Raw genomic sequence first — 21,912 nt, 5'->3', positions numbered from 1 at the left:
CCGAGGTTCGACTATCCAGCGTAGCCTCCTCTCCAGCACACCTGAATAGACCTTACCGGGAAGGCTGAGGAGTGTGATCCCACGATAGTTAGAACACACCCTCCGGTTCCCCTTCTTAAAGAGAGGAACCAGCACCCCGGTCTGCCAATCCAGAGGTACCGCCCCCGATGTCCACGCAATGCTGCAGAGTCTTGTCAACCAAGACAGCCCCACAACATCCAGAGCCTTAAGGAACTCCGGGCGGATCTCATCCACCCCCGGGGCCTTGCCACCGAGGAGATTTTTAACTACCTCAGCAACTTCAGCCCCAGAAATAGGAGAGCCCACCACAGATTCCCCAGGCACTGCTTCCTCATAGGAAGACGTGTTGGTGGGATTGAGGAGGTCTTCGAAGTATTCCCTCCACCGATCCACAACATCCGCAGTCGAGGTCAGCAGAACACCATCCTCACCATACACGGTGTTGATAGTGCACTGCTTCCCCTTCCTGAGGCGGCGGATGGTGGTCCAGAATCGCTTCGAAGCCGTCCGGAAGTCGTTTTCCATGGCTTCCCCGAACTCCTCCCATGTCCGAGTTTTTGCCTCCGCGACCGCTGAACCCGCACACCGCTTGGCCTGTCGGTACCTGTCCGCTGCCTCAGGAGTCCTATGAGCCAAAAGAACCCGATAGGACTCCTTCTTCAGCTTGACGGCATCCCTCACCGCCGGTGTCCACCAACGGGTTCTAGGATTTCCGCCACGACAGGCACCAACTACCTTGCGGCCACAGCTCCAATCAGCCGCCTCGACAATAGAGGTGCAGAACATGGTCCACTCGGACTCAATGTCCAGCACCTCCCTCTTGACATGTTCAAAGTTCTTCCGGAGGTGGGAATTGAAACTCTCTCTGACAGGAGACTCTGCCAGACGTTCCCAGCAAACCCTCACAATGCGTTTGGGCCTGCCAGGTCTGTCCGGCATCCTCCCCCACCATCGCAGCCAACTCACCACCAGGTGGTGATCGGTAGAAAGCTCCGCCCCTCTCTTTACCCGAGTGTCCAAAACATGAGGCCGCAAATCCGATGACACAACTACAAAGTCGATCATGGAACTGCGGCCCAGGGTGTCCTGGTGCCAAGTGCACATATGGACACCCTTATGCTTGAACATGGTGTTCGTTATGGACAATCCGTGACGGGCACAAAAGTCCAATAACAAAACACCACTCGGGTTCAGATCCGGGCGGCCATTCTTACCAATCACGCCTCTCCAGGTTTCACTGTCGTTGCCAATATGAGCGTTGAAGTCCCCCAGTAGAACGAGGGAATCACCCGGGGGAGCACCCTCAAGTACTCCCTCGAGTGAATCCAAAAAGGGTGGGTACTCTGAGCTGCTGTTTGGCGCGTAAGCGCAAACAACAGTCAGGACCCGTCCCCCCACCCGAAGGCGGAGGGAAGCTACCCTCTCGTCCACCGGGTTGAACTCCAACATGCAGGTTCTGAGCCGGGGGGCAACAAGAATTGCCACCCCAGCCCGTCGCCTCTCGCTGCCGGCAACGCCAGAGTGGAAGAGAGTCCATCCCCTCTCGAGAGAACTGGTTCCAGAGCCCTTGCTGTGTGTCGAAGTGAGTCCGACTATATCTAGCCGGAACTTCTCCACCTCGCGCACTAGCTCAGGCTCCTTCCCCCCCAGCGAGGTGACGTTCCACGTCCCAAGAGCTAGCTTCTGTAGCCGAGGATCGGACCGCCAAGTGCCCTGCCTTCGGCTTCCGCCCAGCTCACATTGCATCCGACCTCTATGGCCCCTGCTATGGGTGGTGAGCCCATTGGAGGGGGGACCCACGTTGCCTCTTCGGGCTGTGCCCGGCCGGGCCCCATGGGGACAGGCCCGGCCACCAGGCGCTCGCCGTCGTGCCCCAACTCCGGGCCTGGCTCCAGAGGGGGGCCCCGGTGACCAGCGTCCGGGCGAGGGAAATCTGAGTCTCGGTTCTTGTATTTCCATAGAAGTCTTCGAGCTGCTCTTTGTCTGATCCCTCACCTAGGACCTGTTTGTCTTGGGAGACCCTACCAGGGGGCATGGAAGCCCCCGGACAACATAGCTCCTAGGATCATTGGGACACGCAAACTCCTCTACCACGGTAAGGTGGCAGCTCAGAGAGGAGTGGCTTTCAGTAGGCCTTTAAACTGTTCAACAATTTGCTCACGCATTTGTTGACAAAGTGGTGACCCTCGCCCCATCCTTGTTTGTGAATGACTGAGCATTTCATGGAAGCTGCTTTTATACCCAATCATGGCACCCACCTGTTCCCAATTAGCCTGTTCACCTGTGAGATGTTCCAAATAAGTGTTTGATGCCCATTCCTCAACTTTCTCAGTCTTTTTTGCCACTTGTGCCAGCTTTTTTGAAACATGTTGCAGGCATCAAATTCCAAATGAGCTAATATTTGCAAAAAACAACAAAGTTTCTCAGTGTGAACATTAAATATCTTGTCTTTGCAGTCTATTCAATTGAATATAAGTTGAAAAGGATTTGCAAATCATTGTATTCAACATGACAACTCCACTGGTTTTGGGTTTTGTAATTGGCACCATCTTAGAAGTATGCCGGCTTTGAGGTTCAGGGCACAGATAGCAGGCCCATCAAAGTTTATGTGGGAATTTTCTAGTTAACAATGTTAGAATCAAACAAAATCAAGAACACAATATTTTGCTAGTGTCAAAAAATCTTAATTAATTATGATGTAACATATAAAAGTAAACAAAGTACATGTTTCAACACATGTATTTGCAATAAAGTTGATCATTAAAAAAATAAGCACAGGCTGTAATCTACAAACCCCAAAAGCAGTGAAGTTGGCACGTTGTGTACGGTAAATGAAAACAGAATACAATGATTTGCAAATCCTTTTCAACTTATATTCAATTGAATAGACTGCAAAGACAAGACACTTAATGTTCACACTGGAAAACTTTGTTTTTTGCAAATATGAGCTCATTTGGAATTTGATAACTGCAACATGTTTCAAAAAAGCTGGCACAAGTGGCAAGAAAGACTGAGAAAGTTGAGGAATGCTCATCAAACACTTATTTGGAACATCCCACAGGTGAACAGGCTAATTGGGAACAGGTGGGTGCCATGATTGGGTATAAAAGCAGCTTCCATGAAATGCTCAGTCATTCACAAACAAGGATGGGGCGAGGGTCACCACTTTGTCAACAAATGTGTGAGCAAATTGTCCAACAGTTTAATAACAACATTTCTCAACCAGCTATTGCAAGGAATTCAGGGATTTCACCATCTACGCTCCGTAATATCATCAAAAGGTTCAGAGAATCTTGAGAAATCACTGCACGTAAGCGATGATATTACAGACCTTTGATCCCTCAGGCGGTACTGCATCAAAAAGTGACATCAGTGTGTAAAGGATATCACCGCATGGGCTCAGGAACACTTCAGAAAACCATTGTCAGTAACTACAGTTGGCCGCTACATCGTAAGTGAAAGTTAAAACTGTACTATGCAAAGCCAAAGCCATTTATCAACAACACCCAGAAACGCCACCAGCTTCGCTGGGCCCGAGCTCATCTAAGATGGACTGATGCAAAGTGGAAAAGTGTTCTGTGGTCTGACGAGTCCACATTTCAAATTGTTTTTGGAAACTGTGGATGTCGTGTCCTCCAGAACAAAAGGGAAAATAACCATCCGGATTGTTCTAGGCGCAAAGTTGAAAAGCCAGCATCTGTGATGGTTTGGGGGTGTATTAGTGCCCAAGACTTTGGTAACTTACACATCTGTGAAGGCACCATTAATGCTGAAAGGTACATACAGGTTTTGGAGCAACATATGTTGCCATCCAAGCAACGTTATCATGGACGCCCCTGCTTATTTCAGCAAGACAATGTCAAGACACTTGTTAAAACAGCGTGGCTTCGTAGTAAGAGTGCGGGTACTAGACTGGCCTGCCTGTAGTCCAGACCTGTCTCCCATTGAAAATGTGTGGCGCATTATGAAGCCTAAAATACCACAACGGAGACCCCCGGACTGTTGAACAACTTAAGCTGTACATCAAGCAAGAATGGGAAAGAATTCCACCTGAGAAGCTTCAAAAATGTGTCTCCTCAGTTCCCAAACGTTTACTGAGTGTTGTTAAAAGGAAATGCCATGTAACACAGTGGTGAACATGCCCCCATGACAACTTTTTTGCAATGTGTTGCTGCCATTAAATTCTAAGTCAGTGGTTCTTAACCTTGTTGGAGGTACCGAACCCCACCAGTTTCATATGCGCATTCACCGAACCCTTCTTTAGTGAAAAATACAATGTTTTGGGTTTTTTTTCAAATTCAAGACAAAGTTGTATGTTGTTGTTTTTTACTGGTGCACAAAATGAACCGTGCATGAACATCACCTTGTTCAAAGAACGAAACCCACACAGTGCATGAACTCACAACAAATGACACACCTGCAAATCAGTCTGACTTCTGCTGTTGCCTTTGAAAAGCCAGTTCAGAAATGCGCGGCTTCACCTTGGAAAGTGCCACTCTCATGTCATTTTCACAGCAAAGTCTGTTCCTTTTTCTTCGTTTTCCACCCAGACATACACTACTGTTCAAAAGTTTGGGGTCACCCAAACAACTTTGTGGAATAGCCTTCATTTCTAAGAACAAGAATAGACTGTCGAGTTTCAGATGAAAGTTCTCTTTTTCTGGCCATTTTGAGCGTTTAATTGGCCCCACAAATGTGATGCTCCAGAAACTCAATCTGCTCAAAGGAAGGTCAGTTTTGTAGCTTCTGTAACGAGCTAAACTGTTTTCAGATGTGTGAACATGATTGCACAAGGGTTTTCTAATCATCAATTAGCCTTCTGAGCCAATGAGCAAACACATTGTACCATTAGAACACTGGAGTGATAGTTGCTGGAAATGGGCCTCTATACACCTATGTAGATATTGCACCAAAAACCAGACATTTGCAGCTAGAATAGTCATTTACCACATTAGCAATGTATAGAGTGTACTTCTTTAAGGTTAAGACTAGTTTAAAGTTATCTTCATTGAAAAGTACAGTGCTTTTCCTTCAAAAATAAGGACATTTCAATGTGACCCCAAACTTGAACGGTAGTGTACAATACAAGTACACAGCTCATGAAAAACAATATTTTTTGTTATTGTCATTGTAATTGGGCCAAAACACTTATATTAGAAAATAATCTCAAGCAAATGACTGCTGTTATTTGATTATAATAATAAAACATCTAACTTGTTATTTAGTCAGGTTTGGGACAGGTGTGCTGCGGGTGTGGCCACAGTGCATGTGCACGCCTGACGTCGCTCACATGTGCTTCATTGAATGCTCAAGAATTTTTGCGTTTGCTCAGGCATATGGAAAATTAGAGGGAACATTGTCTGGGGGCATCCATAATACGCCGATAGGGAAAAGTTTTTATTTAAACGATGAGTCGGGTGTGTCTTGACCTCCGCGGCGGATGCTGCGCCGAACCCTTGAGGCCGACTCACCGAACCCCTAGGGTTCGATCGAACCCAGGTTAAGAACTACGGAGCCCCTAAAGCGGGGGTCGGCAACCCGCGGCTCTAGAGCCGCATGTGGCTCTTTAGCGCCGCCCTAGTGGCTCTCTGGAGATTTTTCAAAAATGTATGAAGAATGGAAAAAGATGAGGGGAAAAAAATCTATTTTTTTGTTTTAGTATGGTTTCTGTAGGAGGACAAACATGACACAAACCTCCCTAATTGTTATAAATCACACTGTTTGTATTAAACATGCTTCACTAAATTGGAGTATTTGGCGAGCGCCGTTTTGTCCTACTAATTTTGGCGGTCCCTGAACTCACCGTATAGTTTTTTTTACTTGTATAACTTTCTCCGACTTTCTAGGACGTGTTTTATGCCACTTCTTTTTCTGTCTCATTTTGTCCACCACACTTTTAACGTCGTGCATGAGTGCACAAAGGTGAGTTTTGTTGATGTTATTGACTTGTGTGGAGTGCTAATCAGACATATTTGGTCAGCGCATGACTGCAAGCTAATCGATGCTAACATGCTATTTAGGCTAGCGACATGTACATATTGCATCATTATGCCTCATTTGCAGCTATATTTGAGGTCATTTAGTTTCCTTTAAGTCCTCTTAATTCAATGTATATCTCATGACACATGTAATATGGCTTTTATTTTTTTGCGGCTCCAGACAGATTTGTTTTTGTATTTGTGGTCCAATATGGCTCTTTCAACATTTTGGGTTGCCGACCCCTGGGCTAGGACAATGAAGACACGATCCTTGAGGAACAAGACCAGGAGACTCAATCAAGTGGATCATCCAGAGAGCTCCTCTGATTTAGATCTGGCTCCCAGTGGCTCAATGCAGCAAAACCATGAACAAGTAAGCACTCGTATTGCATTTTTATGGAACCAGTCTGTGCTAAACAGTACAGAACTTGTGTTGTCTGAAGATTTTATTGTACCAAAATGTTCAGTATTCTTTCAAATTCAAACATATTTTTATAGTTATAGTTTTCTGTAGTGTCATTTAAATTAAATCTGCGCTGAGCTATATTTATTATAAATCACAGGTGAAATATATGAGGACACAGAAATGGCCTTTAAGAAACCATAATTTATAGTTTTAAATCTGTAGTTAAGATGGAAATCTGCGAACGCTTTGAGTTTAATCCTACATTAAGTAAAAATGCATACACCAAATAATTTACTCAGGTGCAGAGTGTTATAGTCACATGAATATACATAGCAGCTTGGATGAGATTATTCAAACTATAGATAATATAATAATACATTTGTTTGTTTTCTTGGTTTTTATATTAAATTATCAATAGAGAGGAGAGACAATCAGCCATTCAAGATCAGCAACTCCTGAGATGGGTAACACAGAGCTCCTGCATCCACGACCTACTGAGGATGTTGGCAGTCATACTCAGCAGTCCACAAGAAGGCATGGATCTGAAGATGACTGTTTAACACCTGTGCCAAATCAAGATGCAGACCTGTTGTTAAGTGATGTCTCAGATTCCGCTCTTAAAGGCCTACTGAAACCCACTACTACCGACCACGCAGTCTGATAGTTTATATATCAATGATGAAATCTTAACATTATAACACATGCCAATACGGCCGGGTTAACTTATAAAGTGACATTTTAAATTTGCCGCTAAACTTCCGGTTCGAAACGCCTCTGAGGATGACGTATGCGCGTGACGTAGCCCGACGAACACGGGTATGCCTTCCACATTGAAGCCGATATGAAAAAGCTCTGTTTTCATTTCATAATTCCACAGTATTCTGGACATCTGTGTTCGTGAATCTGTTTCAATCATGTTCATTGCATTATGGAGAAGGAAGCCAAGCAAGCAAAGAAGAAAGTTGTCGGTGCAAAATGGACGTATTTTTCGAACGTAGTCAGCCACAACAGTACACAGCCGGCGCTTCTTTGTTTACATTCCCGAAAGATGCAGTCAAGATGGAAGAACTCGGATAACAGAGACTCTAACCAGGAGGACTTTTGATTTGGATACACAGACGCCTGTAGAGAACTGGGACAACACAGACTCTTACCAGGATTACTTTGATTTGGATGACAAAGACGCAGACGTGCTACTGTGAGTATGCAGCTTTGGCTTTTTTTTGCGTATGTACGTAACTTTTTTAAAATATATAAGCTTTATGAACCTTGGGTTAGGTGAACGGTCTTTTGGGCTGAGTGATTGTGTGTGTTGATCATGTGTTTGAATTGTATTGGCGTGTTCTATGGAGCTAGGAGCTAGCAGAGGAGCTAGGAGCTAGCATAACACGTACCGTACCGTAAGTGCGCGTCACGTACGTAACTTTTTAAAAATATATAAGCTTTATGAACCTTGGGTTAGGTGAACGGTCTTTTGGGCTGAGTGATTGTGTGTGTTGATCGGGTGTTTGAATTGTATTGGCGTGTTCTATGGAGCTAGGAGCTAGCAGAGGAGCTAGGAGCTAGCATAACAAACACGCAGGTGTTATTATGCAGGATTAATTTGTGGCATATTAAATATAAGCCTGGTTGTGTTGTGGCTAATAGAGTATATATGTCTTGTGTTTATTTACTGTTGTAGTCATTCCCAGCTGAATATCAGGTACCGTGAGTATGCAGCCTTGGCTGCTAAACATTCGATAACTTGACCGTATGTGCGCGTCACGTACGTAACTTTTTAAAAATATATAAGCTTTATGAACCTTGGGTTAGGTAAACGGTCTTTTGGGCTGAGTGATTGTGTGTGTTGATCAGGTGTTTGAATTGTATTGGCGTGTTCTATGGAGCTAGGAGCTAGCAGAGGAGCTAGGAGCTAGCATAACAAACACGCAGGTGTTTTTATGCAGGATTAATTTGTGGCATATTAAATATAAGCCTGGTTGTGTTGTGGCTAATAGAGTATATATATGTCTTGTGTTTATTTACTGTTGTAGTCATTCCCAGCTGAATATCAGGTCACCCCCGGCTCTCACAGCATCTTCCCTATCTGAATAGCTTCAACTCCCCACTAGTCCTTCACTTGCACTTTACTCATCCACAAATCTTTCATCCTCGCTCAAATTAATGGGGAAATTGTCGCTTTCTCGGTCCGAATCTCTCTCACTTCATGCGGCCATCATTGTAAACAATAGGGAACTTTGCGTATATGTTCAACTGACTACGTCACGCTACTTCCGGTAGGTGCAAGCCTTTTTTTTATCAGATACCAAAAGTTGCAATCTTTATCGTCGTTGTTCTATACTAAATCCTTTCAGCAAAAATATGGCAATATCGCGAAATGATCAAGTATGACACATAGAATAGATCTGCTATCCCCGTTTAAATAAAAAAAATTCATTTCAGTAGGCCTTTAATCCTGCCATTCCACAATCTCTTGAGGACTCTGAAGTGAAGTTTGGACCCACTGTTGGTGATGATGGTGATACTCAAGACACCACTCTTCCCTGGAATCCAGATGACTTGAGCAGCATGCAGGTACAATGTAGCACTAACGTTTTACATTCCTGTAAAATTATTACATTTTACATTTATAAAATGTACAAAAACTGTAACGTTACCATCCGAAGATCTTTCACCCTAAGCTTATGTTTTTAGATTAATTTTTCATCCAAACATTCCAAATCTCATTTGCCACAACATTATCACCATTTTTGCATGCTAATTGATACATTGATTGTCAAAATCTTTGATTCTTTTCTGTTCACTGAAGGATTAATCAATCAATAATCACACCTAATTACCTTTTTAAAATATCTTGCAGCATTCTACAATCAATGATGGTCCTGTATCATCAAGCAGTCTTCCAGCATCACCAGATCCATTTGACCAAGAAATCCTTATTTTGAAATTAAGACGAGTAAACATAGTTGATGATGTCCTTAATGTCTTCATGGATCCAAAAGTACTGAATGCTAGTCTAAGAATGGAGTTTACAAATGAGAAAGCTATGGACAGTGATGGTGTGTCAAGAGAGGCGTACTCTGCATTCTGGGACCACTTCTTGGACCAGTGTGAGGGGGAAGAAGAACGACTACCCAGGCTACGACCAGACTATTCTGAGAAGAAATGGCAAGCTCTCGGAAGAGTGTGGTTGAAAGGATACCTGGACCACAAAATCCTACCAATCAGACTGTCACCAGCCTTTGTTCTTGCTTGTTGTAAAGGAGTTAGGTCAGTGGATGAAGAACTATTGATGATGTCATTTGCCAGATTTCTTTCAGAGAATGAGCGTGTGTCGCTTGAAAAAGCACTACAGGGTACGATTGATGAAACTGTTGAGGAGGACTTACTTGATGTCTTCTCCAGAATGGGCTCACACTGCCTGCCCCCTAAAAACAATTGACGGGCTGCTATTTTAACAATGGCACACAAAGCTCTTCTTCAAGAGCCAAAGTTCATAATTGACTGTTTCCACTCTAGTGTTCATAATGCTATGCCAATGCTCATAACCAAAGACAACATAATGGAGATATATGAATCTAAGAGGCCAACTAACAAGAAAGTGGCCCAGATGATAAAACCATCATTTGAAAGCCTAAATCCACAAGAGCAGACTGCTCTTAACCACCTGCTACGGTATGTGAGAAGCATCGACCAAAGAAAATTGGAGATCTTCTTACGCTTCTGCACAGGATCTACTGTGCTGTGCAAAGACACAATTGAAGTCATTTTTAACACATTGTGTGGTTTAAGTCGCAGGCCTGTAGCACACACATGTGGAGCAGTTCTTGAGTTACCATGCACTTACAGCACATACCCTGAATTTGATAATGTCTTGTCTGGCGACTGCTTCACAATGGATATTGTGTAGTGAATGGAAAGCACATCTATCTTCTACACTGAGGTTATTATGGCATTTGTCTGATGCAAAACTGTTTCTACAGATTTCCATTTATTGTTCTTATTAAAACAGAGGCCGTTTACATTTCTTAAATTGTTTTATTTTCTTATTTTTTCTGTAAATTGTTAGTACATTGAGATTCAATCTTTTTCCACAAGACAGTTTAAGTTTAATAATTTTGATAAGTCAGCAGGGTCTGTTCTCATAGGTGAAAGTCCCTTTTTGTACAAATATTACATTTTCATGTGCATCTTTTATACAATTGTGATTCTGAATGATGTTCAGAATTTTTGTCATCATTCAACAAAGAAATTCCTGTTCAATGCAAGTACAATACATTTCATATGGTTGTTAAGTTCTGTTGATTTCCTCTTTCATGTCCTGCTTTCTTTCTCTTTGTAGTCAGTGTGCATATAGTGACATATCAATCCTATTTGCACCTCAGTTTTGCTGCAAAATGTTCTTAATGTTTGTGGCATAGCACTGTTCAAGTGTAGTCAGTGTGGACATGTTGTAGCCCTGAATAATCTGAATAAAAAGTCATCTCAAATTAGAGAGCAGATGTTATCTCATTCCTCAGGTGCAGGTGCAGATCCAATGCTTGATAAGCATCAGCTGGAAGATGCAGTCGTGACTCTGCCATCAGAATGTTGCAGATGTTGTAGATGTCGGTGTCACATGGCACTGCTGGTCGAAATGTGCAGTTACTCTGACACAACTGTACATCAGCTCTCTCCACTTGGGGAAATGCAATCACAAGTTGTGTAGAGTTCTGGGAACATGTACATGATTCGGGGGCGACCACTGGGCACCCTGTCATTCTTTGATGGTCTCATGACATGTGCATCCCACACATTGATGGTCTCGTCTAATTCATCCTGGAAAAATAGTACAGAGAGACAGAAAAGTAAATTGATATGCAATTTGTTATTCTCATCATGTGCTCTTTAATTTAGTTATGAGATGACTTGAAAAAACCTATGTTAAATCTTGAGGTTTTTGATCAAGTTAGGAGAAAATGAGTGGAAAAGGGCAAGCATAAATACATAAATTAATAAACATAAATGAATAAAACAGTGTTTGCTGCCCACTATGCTTGTACTGGGGGGGGGGGGGGGGATTAGGGCTACCAAATCCCCCGCACCCCGACACTGATGATGAATTAATATGGTATCGTAGGACACCAATAACAGTAATTAAGAAGACACATGGACATGATGCTAATATTCACACCCACTGTCTAAGACGCTCATGGAAGGATGTTAAAAGAAAAAAACGAACATTTGTGGGCCTCAATTTAGGATGAAAATGTTGTAATTCAGTAGTTTTTCCATTAGATGGCACTGTTGATTCATTCCATCTCTGCAGACTGCTTGGAAAAAATAGATAAAACAATGCATTGTCGCTTACCTGAATGAAGCTCATAAAGCAGAACTGAATTAGACCTCGGTCCAAGTATGTACCACCGAACAAACCACGGTCCTTCAGGTCAGTGAACATAGAGATGTAGAACTCCATTGATTGTCTTCTGAGGAAACCCCACCAACTCTCTATGCGCTGATTTGCTGTGCTTGCCCCTTCGATGTAGCTGTCAATACCAGAGCCGTCATGAATGTTGCGACGGAGAAAACGCTGAAAGTCTCTGACTTTGACATTTTCAGTGCCCCGATCGCCCCTGACAATCCTCGGACTTTGATTGATTGATTGAGACTTTTATTAGTAGGTTGCACAGTGAAGTACATATTCCGTACAATTGACCACTAAATGGTAACACCCGAATAAGTTTTTCAACTTGTTTAAGTCGGGGTCCACTTAAATTGATTCATGATACAGATATATACTATCATATATACTATCATCATAATACAGTCATCACACAAGATAATCACATTGAATTATTTACATTATTTACAATCAGGGGTGTGGTGGGGGGGGGATATGGACATCAAGTAGTGGACATAGAGAGAGAGAGAGAGAGAGAGATCAGAAGGCATAAGAAAAAGAATCTGCATTTGATTGTTTACATTTGATTATTAGCAATCCGGGGAGGGTGTTAGTTTAGGGTTGTAGCTGCCTGGAGGTGAACTTTTATTGCGGTTTTGAAGGAGGATAGAGATGCCCTTTCTTTTATACCTGTTGGGAGCGCATTCCACATTGATGTGGCATAGAAAGAGAATGAGTTAAGACCTTTGTTAGTTCGGAATCTGGGTTTAACGTGGTTAGTGGCATAGAAAGAGAATGAGTTAAGACCTTTGTTAGTTCGTAATCTGGGTTTAACGTGGTTAGTGGAGCACCCCCTGGTGTTGTGGTTATGGCGGTCATTTAGGTTACCAAAATTCTTCACTGCCTCCATATAGTAGCCTCCAATGACTGTTGGGTCACTGCTGGTCGTAAATGCATTCATCCAGATAATTTTCCGGGAAAATCCGTCAATACAGCCGTTTATACAGATACCAAATGGTTTCAGTTTGTCATAAGAGTCAAAGTGCCAAATATAATTGGGCCCTTTTGCGAAATAGTTTCGACGATGGAGCCGTCTCCTTCCTCTGAGTTCAACACCCCTTGGGTGAAGTTCTTTAAGAATTAAGCGCACCTCTTCTTTCTTGACGTGTAATCCATCCTCCTTGCATTTAGTGTACATCCACCTATATCCACACAGCTGGCCACTTGTTTGTAACTGCTGGTGAATGAAATCTACCACGCGATCCAAAGAGGTGTATCCTTTGCGCCGAAACAAGACTACATGCCTTCATAATTCGTTTTAAATGTCTTTCAGACACAATGTAGCGATGACGACTAGCAAGCAAAGCAGCAATGTCCTTACAGTGAAGTCCGAGTTGGAAATAGAGCCGAATTAACTCCTGCACTGCCATTTTAACACGCACCTCAAACCACGCGCATGCATCCAATATGCTCTCTCGTGCGCACGCATCCAATGTTTTCTCGTGGCCTCAAGAAAGTTTCTCGTGCGCACGAGAAACGTTTTATTTAAAAAATATATATATATATTTTTTTTTTTTTTTTTTTTTAATAAAAAGTTTCTCGTGGTCACGAGAAACTTTTTATAAAAAAATAATAATAATAATAATAATATATCTATATATATATATATATTTTTTTAAATAAAAAGTTTCTCGTGGCCTCGAGAAAGTTTCTCGTGCGCACGAGAAACTTTTTATTTTTAAAAAAAAAAAATATATATATATTTATTTATTTTTTTTATTTTTATTTTTTTATAAAAAGTTTCTCGTGGTCACGAGAAACTTTCTCGAGGCCACGAGATACATGTCTAAAAAAAAATTTAAAAAATCCCATGTCCCTTTAGGGCAGGGGTCGGCAACCCAAAATGTTGAAAGAGCCATATTGGACCAAAAATACAAAAACAAATCTGTCTGGAGCCGCAAAAAGTAAGCCATATTACACGTGTCATGAGATATAAATTTAATTAAGAGGACTTAAAGGAAACTAAATGACCTCAAATATAGCTACAAATGAGGCATAATGATGCAATATGTACATGTCGCTAGCCTAAATAGCATGTTAGCATCGATTAGCTTGCAGTCATGCAGTGACCAAATATGTCTGATTAGCACTCCACACAAGTCAATAACATCAACAAAACTCACCTTTGTGCACTCACGCACAACGTTGGAAGTGTGGCGGACAAAATGAGACAGAAAAAGTGGCATAAAACACGTCCTAGAAAGTCGGAGAAAGTTAAACATGTAAACAAACTATACGGTGAGTTCAAGGACCGCCAAAATAAGTAGGACAAAGCGGCGCTCGCAAAATACTCGAATGAGTGAAGCATATTTAATATAAACAGTGTGCTTTATAACAATTAGGGAGGTTTGTGTCATGTTTGTCCTCATACAGAAACCATACTAAAACAAAAAAATAGATTTTTTTTTCCCCTCATCTTTTTCCATTCTTCATACATTTTTGAAAAATCTCCAGAGAGCCACTAGGGCGGCGCTAAAGAGCCGCATGCGGCTCTAGAGCCGCGGGTTGCCGACCCCCGCTTTAGGGGCTCCGTAAAGAACCACTGGTATAAGTTAACGATTATTTGCCCAAAAAAATGACGTTTCTCAGTGTGTACATGAAATATCTTGTCTTTGCAGTCTATTCAATTGAATATAAGTTGAAAAGGATTTGCAAATCATTGTATTCTGTTTTTATTTACCATTTACACAACGTGCCAACTTCACTGGTTTTGGGTTTTGTACAACAAATACTTGCTCTTGATTTGTGTTAAAATGACGAAGGCCGTCACTACACTAAATGTGAGGACACATTTAACAGTACACATTGTTTTACAGTCAATGAATGCTAAAAGATATAATAAAAAACTTACCGTATTTTTCGGACTATAAGTCGCAGTTTTTTTCATAGTTTGGCCGGGGGTGCGACTTATACTCAGGAGCGACTTATGTGTGAAATGATTAACACATTAGCGTAAAATATCAAATAATATTATTTAGCTCATTCACGTAAGAGACTAGACGTATAAGATTTCATGGGATTTAGCGATTAGGAGTGACAGATTGTTTGGTAAACGTATAGCATGTTCTATATGTTATAGTTATTTGAATGACTCTTACCATAATATGTTACGTTAACATACCAGGCACGTTCTCATTTGGTTATTTATGCCTCATATAACGTACACTTATTCAGCCTGTTGTTCACTATTCTTTATTTAGTTTAAATTGCCTTTCAAAAGTCTATTCTTGGTGTTAGGTTTTTATCAAATACATTTCCCCCAAAAAATGTGACTTATACTCCAGTGCGACTTATATATGTTTTTTTCCTTCTTTATTACGCATTTTCGGCCGGTGCGACTTATACTCCGGAGCGACTTATACTCCCAAAAATACGGTATGTAACATTTAAGAAAACAATTATGTTACATTTACGGAGCCCATATTTACATTTACGGAATCAATTGTTACATTTCCATCCACCCATCCCTTGTTACATTTATGGAACCAATTAAGTTACCATCATGTTACACTTACGGAACCCATTATGTTACATTTATGGAACCAATTGTTATATTTACAAAACCAATTATGTTACGTTTATGAAAACAATTGTTACATTTACGGATCCATTACATATATGGAACCAATTATGTTACATTTACAGAACTCATTGTTACATTTATAGAACCAATTAAGTTACATTTACGGGACCAATGGTTATAATTACGAAACCAATTATGTTACATTTATGAAAACAATTATGTTACATTTACTGTATTTTTCGGACTATAAGTCGCAGTTTTTTTATAGTTTGGCCGGGGGTGCGACTTATACTCAGGAGCGACTTATGTGTGAAATTATTAACACATTAGCGTAAAATATCAAATAATATTATTTAGCTCATTCACGTAAGAGACTAGACGTATAAGATTTCATGGGATTTAGCGATTAGGAGTGACAGATTGTTTGGTAAACGTATAGCATGTTCTATATGTTATAGTTATTTGAATGACTCTTACCATAATATGTTACGTTAACATACCAGGCACCTTCTCAGTTGGTTATTTATGCGTCATATAACGTACACTTATTCAGCCTGTTGTTCACTATTCTTTATTTATTTTAAATTGCCTTTCAAAAGTCTATTCTTGGTGTTAGGTTTTTATCAAATACATTTCCCCCAAAAAATGTGACTTATACTCCAGTGCGACTTATATGTTTTTTTCCTTCTTTATTACGCATTTTCGGCCGGTGCGACTTATACTCCGGAGCGACTTATACTCCGAAAAATACGGTATGTAACATTTAAGAAAACAATTATGTTACATTTACGGAGCCCATATTTACATTTACGGAACCAATTGTTACATATATGGAACCAATTATGTTACATTTACGGAACCCATTGTTACATTTCCATCCACCCATCCCTTGTTACATTTATGGAACCAATTAAGTTACCATCATGTTACACTTACGGAACCCATTATGTTACATTTATGGAACCAATTGTTATATTTACAAAACCAATTATGTTACATTTATGAAAACAATTGTTACATTTACGGATCCATTACATATATGGAACCAATTATGTTACATTTACAGAACTCATTGTTACATTTATAGAACCAATTAAGTTACATTTACGGGACCAATGGTTATAATTACGAAACCAATTATGTTACATTTATGAAAACAATTATGTTACATTTACTGTATTTTTCGGACTATAAGTCGCAGTTTTTTTATAGTTTGGCCGGGGGTGCGACTTATACTCAGGAGCGACTTATGTGTGGAATTATTAACACATTAGCGTAAAATATCAAATAATATTATTTAGCTCATTCACGTAAGAGACTAGACGTATAAGATTTCATGGGATTTAGCGATTAGGAGTGACAGATTGTTTGGTAAACGTATAGCATGTTCTATATGTTATAGTTATTTGAATGACTCTTACCATAATATGTTACGTTAACATACCAAGCACGTTCTCAGTTGGTTATTTATGCCTCATATAACGTACACTTATTCAGCCTGTTGTTCACTATTCTTTATTTATTTTAAATTGCCTTTCAAATGTCTATTCTCGGTGTTGGCTTTTATCAAATACATTTCCCCCAAAAAATGCGACTTATACTCCAGTGCGACTTATATATGTTTTTTTCCTTATTTATTATGCATTTTCGGCCGGTGCGACTTATACTCCGAAAAATACGGTACACGCAGTAGACATATTGTAGTGGTCCCGCCATGCAGATATTGCACAGTCCCTAAAGTAGCAGCCATGTTGAAAGTGAAGGTTTCAGGGCAAGTCCAGCATGTTGTTCTTGGCGTAAAGTTCTTCCGTGACCCGGTACACCTCAGAAATGAGCGGCACCGCTTCCCCCAGCATGGCCACCGCCTTCTCCGGCGGGCCCACGTTCATCACCTCCAAGAAGGTGGCGCGGCCCGGGAGCACGCAGAAGGCCACGCCGGCGGCCTTGCGCACCACCCACGGGTGGTGCCGCGCCAGCGACTCGTTGTAGGCCTCGGCGCACATGGCGGAGGTCTTGCCGTCCTCCTCGCTGGTCCTCAGGCGCTCCAGGAAGAGCTCCAGCCACCGGAGCGCGCGGTGCAGCCTCAGCAGGGTGCGGCAGCCCGACTCCGGGTGGCCGCCCCGCTTCTCCAGGTCCACCAGGCCGTTGTCCAGCTCATACCGGACCATAGACTGCACGGTCTCGTAGCGGGAGGACGCTTCTCCGTTCAGCAGGTTCACCAGGATCTGGATCTTGCCGACCGCGTCCTTGGAGATGAAGCCGAAGACGGCGCCCAGGCTGTTCAAGAACCTGCCAAAGAAACGACTCGTCAAGGTGGACACGGACTGCAATGGCGTAAAAGTGTCTTACTTGACGAGCCCGCGCCAGCACGCCACGTAGTTTTGCAGGATGACGTCGTTGTTTTCAGACAGACACACCTTGACAGTGGAGAGGACTTCCTGCAAGCAGAACTTCTGCTCCTCTGACGTCACCACAGCAGCCATTGTGTTACAAACAGGTACTGTTTAAAAAAACAAAAGGGGAATATTGCTTTCATTACCTCATCAACACAATATTACATGACGACGACTAGCAAAATGTCCAATTCAATTTTAGCGCCAACATGTATAACACCTTCTCGCAACGTTTGCATTCAAAGTGAAATATTTAAATGAAAAAATAGTACTTTCCCACGTTTCCGCTGACGTCCCCTTCCAAACATAAGACATTTGGAAATAAATATTATGTATTAAAACAACAACGCTAAAACATTACCTGCCGAGGCGACTTCAAGCCGATGGGCGATTACGCATTTCTGTTTTTTCCGGGTTGGGTTCTTACTGCGCAGACTCGCGCCGGGCTATAACGGAAACGAGTCACGTTTTTCGGAATAAAAGCCTCTTGAAACTGTATCGAGAGTAGCAGCCGCGTAGTACTGTAGTAAATATCGCAGGGTCCGTCGTTGTTTTAGTGTCATTCAGAAATAACAAAAACAAGCCAGCATTTTAACGTGATCAAACCGTGTGAAATGACAACGTGTCTTGTTTTGAAATATACCAGCCAGGAAGTTGTCAAAGAACATTGCTGCGCTAGGTGAAAGCGAGACAAATAAACCCCAAAAGAGACAAGCGGTACAAAATGGATAGATGGATAGCTAGCGTTAGCTGTCATGGAATGTATTTTTTATTTTTATTTATTTTGTAAAAGTTTATTATAACAATCAGAAAACTGCAACTTTGATTTTGTATTGTTATGACTCATCTTTTTAATTTGTTTGCTCTGGTAAGGTTCCGTCTTTGTCTCATAAAATGTTGACTTGATACGTTTTCGCCGTTATAATTGTAATATTTGCGTTTTTTTAAATAAATCATAAAAATATATTCAAGAATAAATAAAGTTATAACTTTCTCATGTAAAAAAATAAAATTAAATGAAAATAAAAAAGCGAGGCAAATAATACCTTTGCAACCTCATTATACTATTGGCTAAGTTAAGTTTTATATTCATAAATGTAAGTTTCTCAATACCCGACCTGTTTTTTGTGCCTTTAAAAAAGAATTGTAACTACATATATATATATATATATATATATATATATATATATATATATATATATATATATATATATATATATATATATATATATATATATATATATATATATATATATATATGTATGTATATATATATATATATATATGTATGTATATATATATACGTATATATATATGTATGTATATATATATATATGTGTATGTATATATATATATATATATGTATGTATATATATATATATATATATATGTATGTATATATATATATGTATACCGTAATTTCCGGACTATAAGCCGCTACTTTTTCCCCTCGTTCTGGTCCCTGCGGCTTATACAACAGTGCGGCTTATTTACGGCCTGTTCTTCTCCGACACCGACGAAGAGGATTTCGGTGGTTTTAGTACGCAGGAGGAAGACGATGACACAATGATTAAAGACTGACTTTTCATATACCGGTAGGCTGGTTATTTTGATAACGTACAGGCGAGCACTTTGTATTACTTTGCACCGTTGTATTATTTGTACTCTGCACGAATGCTGTTCGCCATGTCAAAGATGTGAAAGTTTGATTGAATGATTGAAAGATTTATTGTTAATAAATGGGACGCTTTGCGTTCCCAAACAGTCATCTCTGTCCCGACAATCCCCTCCGTGGTAGCAGGAACCCCTATATACTACGGTAATTACACATCAAAACCTTGCGGCTTATAGTCGGGTGCGGCTTATATATGGAGCAATCTGTATTTTCCCCTAAATTTCGCTGGTGCGGCTTATAGTCAGGTGCGGCTTATAGTCCGGAAATTACGGTATATATATATATATAAATAAATAAATAAATGGGTCATACTTGTATAGCGCTTTTCTACCTTCAAGGTACTCAAAGCGCTTTGACACTATTTCCACATTCACCCATTCACACACACATTCACACACTGATGGCGGGAGCTGCCATGCAAGGCGCTAACCAGCAGCCATCAGGAGCAAGGGTGAAGTGTCTTGCCCAAGGACACAACGGACGTGACTAGGATGGTAGAAGGTGGGGATTGAACCCCAGTAACCAGCAACCCTCCGATTGCTGGCACGGCCACTCTACCAACTTCGCCACGCCGTCCCTATATGTATATATATATATGTATGTATATATATATGTACGTATATATATATATATATATATATATATATATATATATGTATATATATATGTATATATGTATGTATATATATATATGTATATGTATATATGTATGTATATATATATATATATATATATATATATATATATATATATATATATATATGTATATATATATATATATATGTATATATATATATATATATATATATATATGTATATATATATATTTGTATATATATATATATATATATATGTATATATATATATGTATGTATATACACTACCGTTCAAAAGTTTGGGGTCACCCAAACAATTTTGTAAATAGCCTTCATTTCTAAGAACAAGAATAGACTGTCGAGTTTCAGATGAAAGTTCTCTTTTTCTGGCCATTTTGAGCGTTTAATTGACCCCACAAATGTGATGCTCCAGAAACTCAATCTGCTCAAAGGAAGGTCAGTTTTGTAGCTTCTGTAACGAGCTAAACTGTTTTCAGATGTGTGAACATGATTGCACAAGGGTTTTCTAATCATCAATTAGCCTTCTGAGCCAATGAGAAAACACATTGTACCATTAGAACACTGGAAAGATAGTTGCTGGAAATGGGCCTCTATACACCTATGTAGATATTGCACCAAAAACCAGATATTTGCAGCTAGAATAGTCATTTACCACATTAGCAATGTATTGAGTGTATTTCTTTAAAGTTAAGACTAGTTTAAAGTTATCTTCATTGAAAATAAGGACATTTCAATGTGACCCCAAACTTTTGAACGGTAGTGTATATATGTGTATATATATATATATATATATATATATATATATATATATATATATATATATATATATATATATATATATATATATATATATATATATATATATATATATATATATATATATATATACATATATATATATATTGCATTCTATTTTAGTTACTCTACCCCCTGGCGCTGATTTGTACTGTTCTGTACTTATTTTGATTATTATTTCTCTATTGTGTGTAAATGTTGCAGTTTATAAATAAAGATTTATAAAATTTAATAAAAATAAATAAATAGATCCCCTTCCAAACCCCATTCACTATAGAAGAGATCAAATTTGGTATTGTTATAAACAACTGTAACATAGAAACGTTTGTCAATATTATTATGCTCCAGGCAAAACATTTTCTACATAAATGTCGATTTATAAAGGTAAGGCCTACATTTTCTAATTGGCTTAATGGTTTACAATTATCAATCAAATCTTGGAGGATGCTTAAGCATACGAAAGCCCTTAAATTGATATATTTGTTAAAAACATTTAAAGTGATTTTGGTGGCCTCTTTTTTTTTTTTTTCATATTTTTGATTATTATTATTTATTATTATGTAATACTCTATCTGTATTTGTTTTTTTTCTTTTCTTGACATTTTTCGCTGATGTTGAATGTGCCTTGACTTTTGTGTGCATTATAAATGTATGTTTGTTGTTCAATAAAAATAAAAATAAATTGTGTTTTTTCCGGGTTGAGTTCTTACTGCGCAGACTCGCGCCGGGCTATAACGGAAACGAGTCACGTTTTTCGGAATAAAAGCCTCATGAAAATCTATCGAGTGTAGCAGCCGCGTAGTACTGTAGTAAATATCGCAGGGTCCGTCGTTATTTTAGTGTTATTCAGAAATAACAAAAACAAGCCAGCAGTTTAACGTGATCAAACCGTGTGAAATGAAAACGTGTCTTGTTTTGAAATATACCAGCCAGGAAGTTGTCAAAAACATGGCTACGCAGGCTGAAAGCGAATTAATAATTCCCATTCCAAACATGACACATTTGGAAATAAATATTCTGTATTAAAAAAAACAACAACGCTAAAACATTTCCTGCCAAGA

At 39.9% G+C, this 21,912-nt stretch overlaps 2 protein-coding genes across 3 annotated transcripts in view; both read right to left on the bottom strand.

Moving 5' to 3' along the window:
- ubxn10 (UBX domain protein 10) overlaps window positions 1-21,912 on the bottom strand; it is a 265,348-nt gene that overhangs the window by 5,443 nt on the left and 237,993 nt on the right. The window lies entirely within an intron of this gene.
- cptp (ceramide-1-phosphate transfer protein) lies at window positions 14,088-18,257 on the bottom strand. 2 transcript variants are annotated; one of them, XM_062051925.1, is made up of 3 exons: window positions 18,126-18,257; window positions 17,721-17,871; window positions 14,088-17,660 (listed from the first exon to the last, which is right to left on the bottom strand). In XM_062051925.1, the coding sequence occupies exons 2-3, from the start codon at window positions 17,852-17,854 to the stop codon at window positions 17,138-17,140; spliced, it is 657 nt and encodes a 218-aa protein (XP_061907909.1). In that variant the 5' UTR covers window positions 17,855-17,871; window positions 18,126-18,257; the 3' UTR covers window positions 14,088-17,137. The 2 variants fall into 2 exon arrangements, with proteins under 2 accessions (XP_061907909.1, XP_061907911.1); XM_062051927.1 differs by having other exon boundaries at window positions 17,721-17,872; window positions 18,042-18,138.

Source organism: Entelurus aequoreus, linkage group LG07, assembly GCF_033978785.1.
Source record: "Entelurus aequoreus isolate RoL-2023_Sb linkage group LG07, RoL_Eaeq_v1.1, whole genome shotgun sequence".
Lineage (NCBI taxonomy): Eukaryota > Metazoa > Chordata > Actinopteri > Syngnathiformes > Syngnathidae > Entelurus > Entelurus aequoreus.
This window is presented reverse-complemented; position numbering and strand designations above follow the sequence as displayed.

Excerpts from the sequence above, each read along its gene's own strand:
- cptp (XM_062051925.1), bottom strand. The coding sequence starts at position 17,854 with ATGGCTGCTGTGGTGACGTCAGAGGAGCAGAAGTTCTGCTTGCAGGAA. Across the intron at positions 17,661-17,720 it reads TGCTGGCGCGGGCTCGTCAA|GTTCTTGAACAGCCTGGGCG; the intron begins GTAAGACACTTT and ends TTTCTTTGGCAG.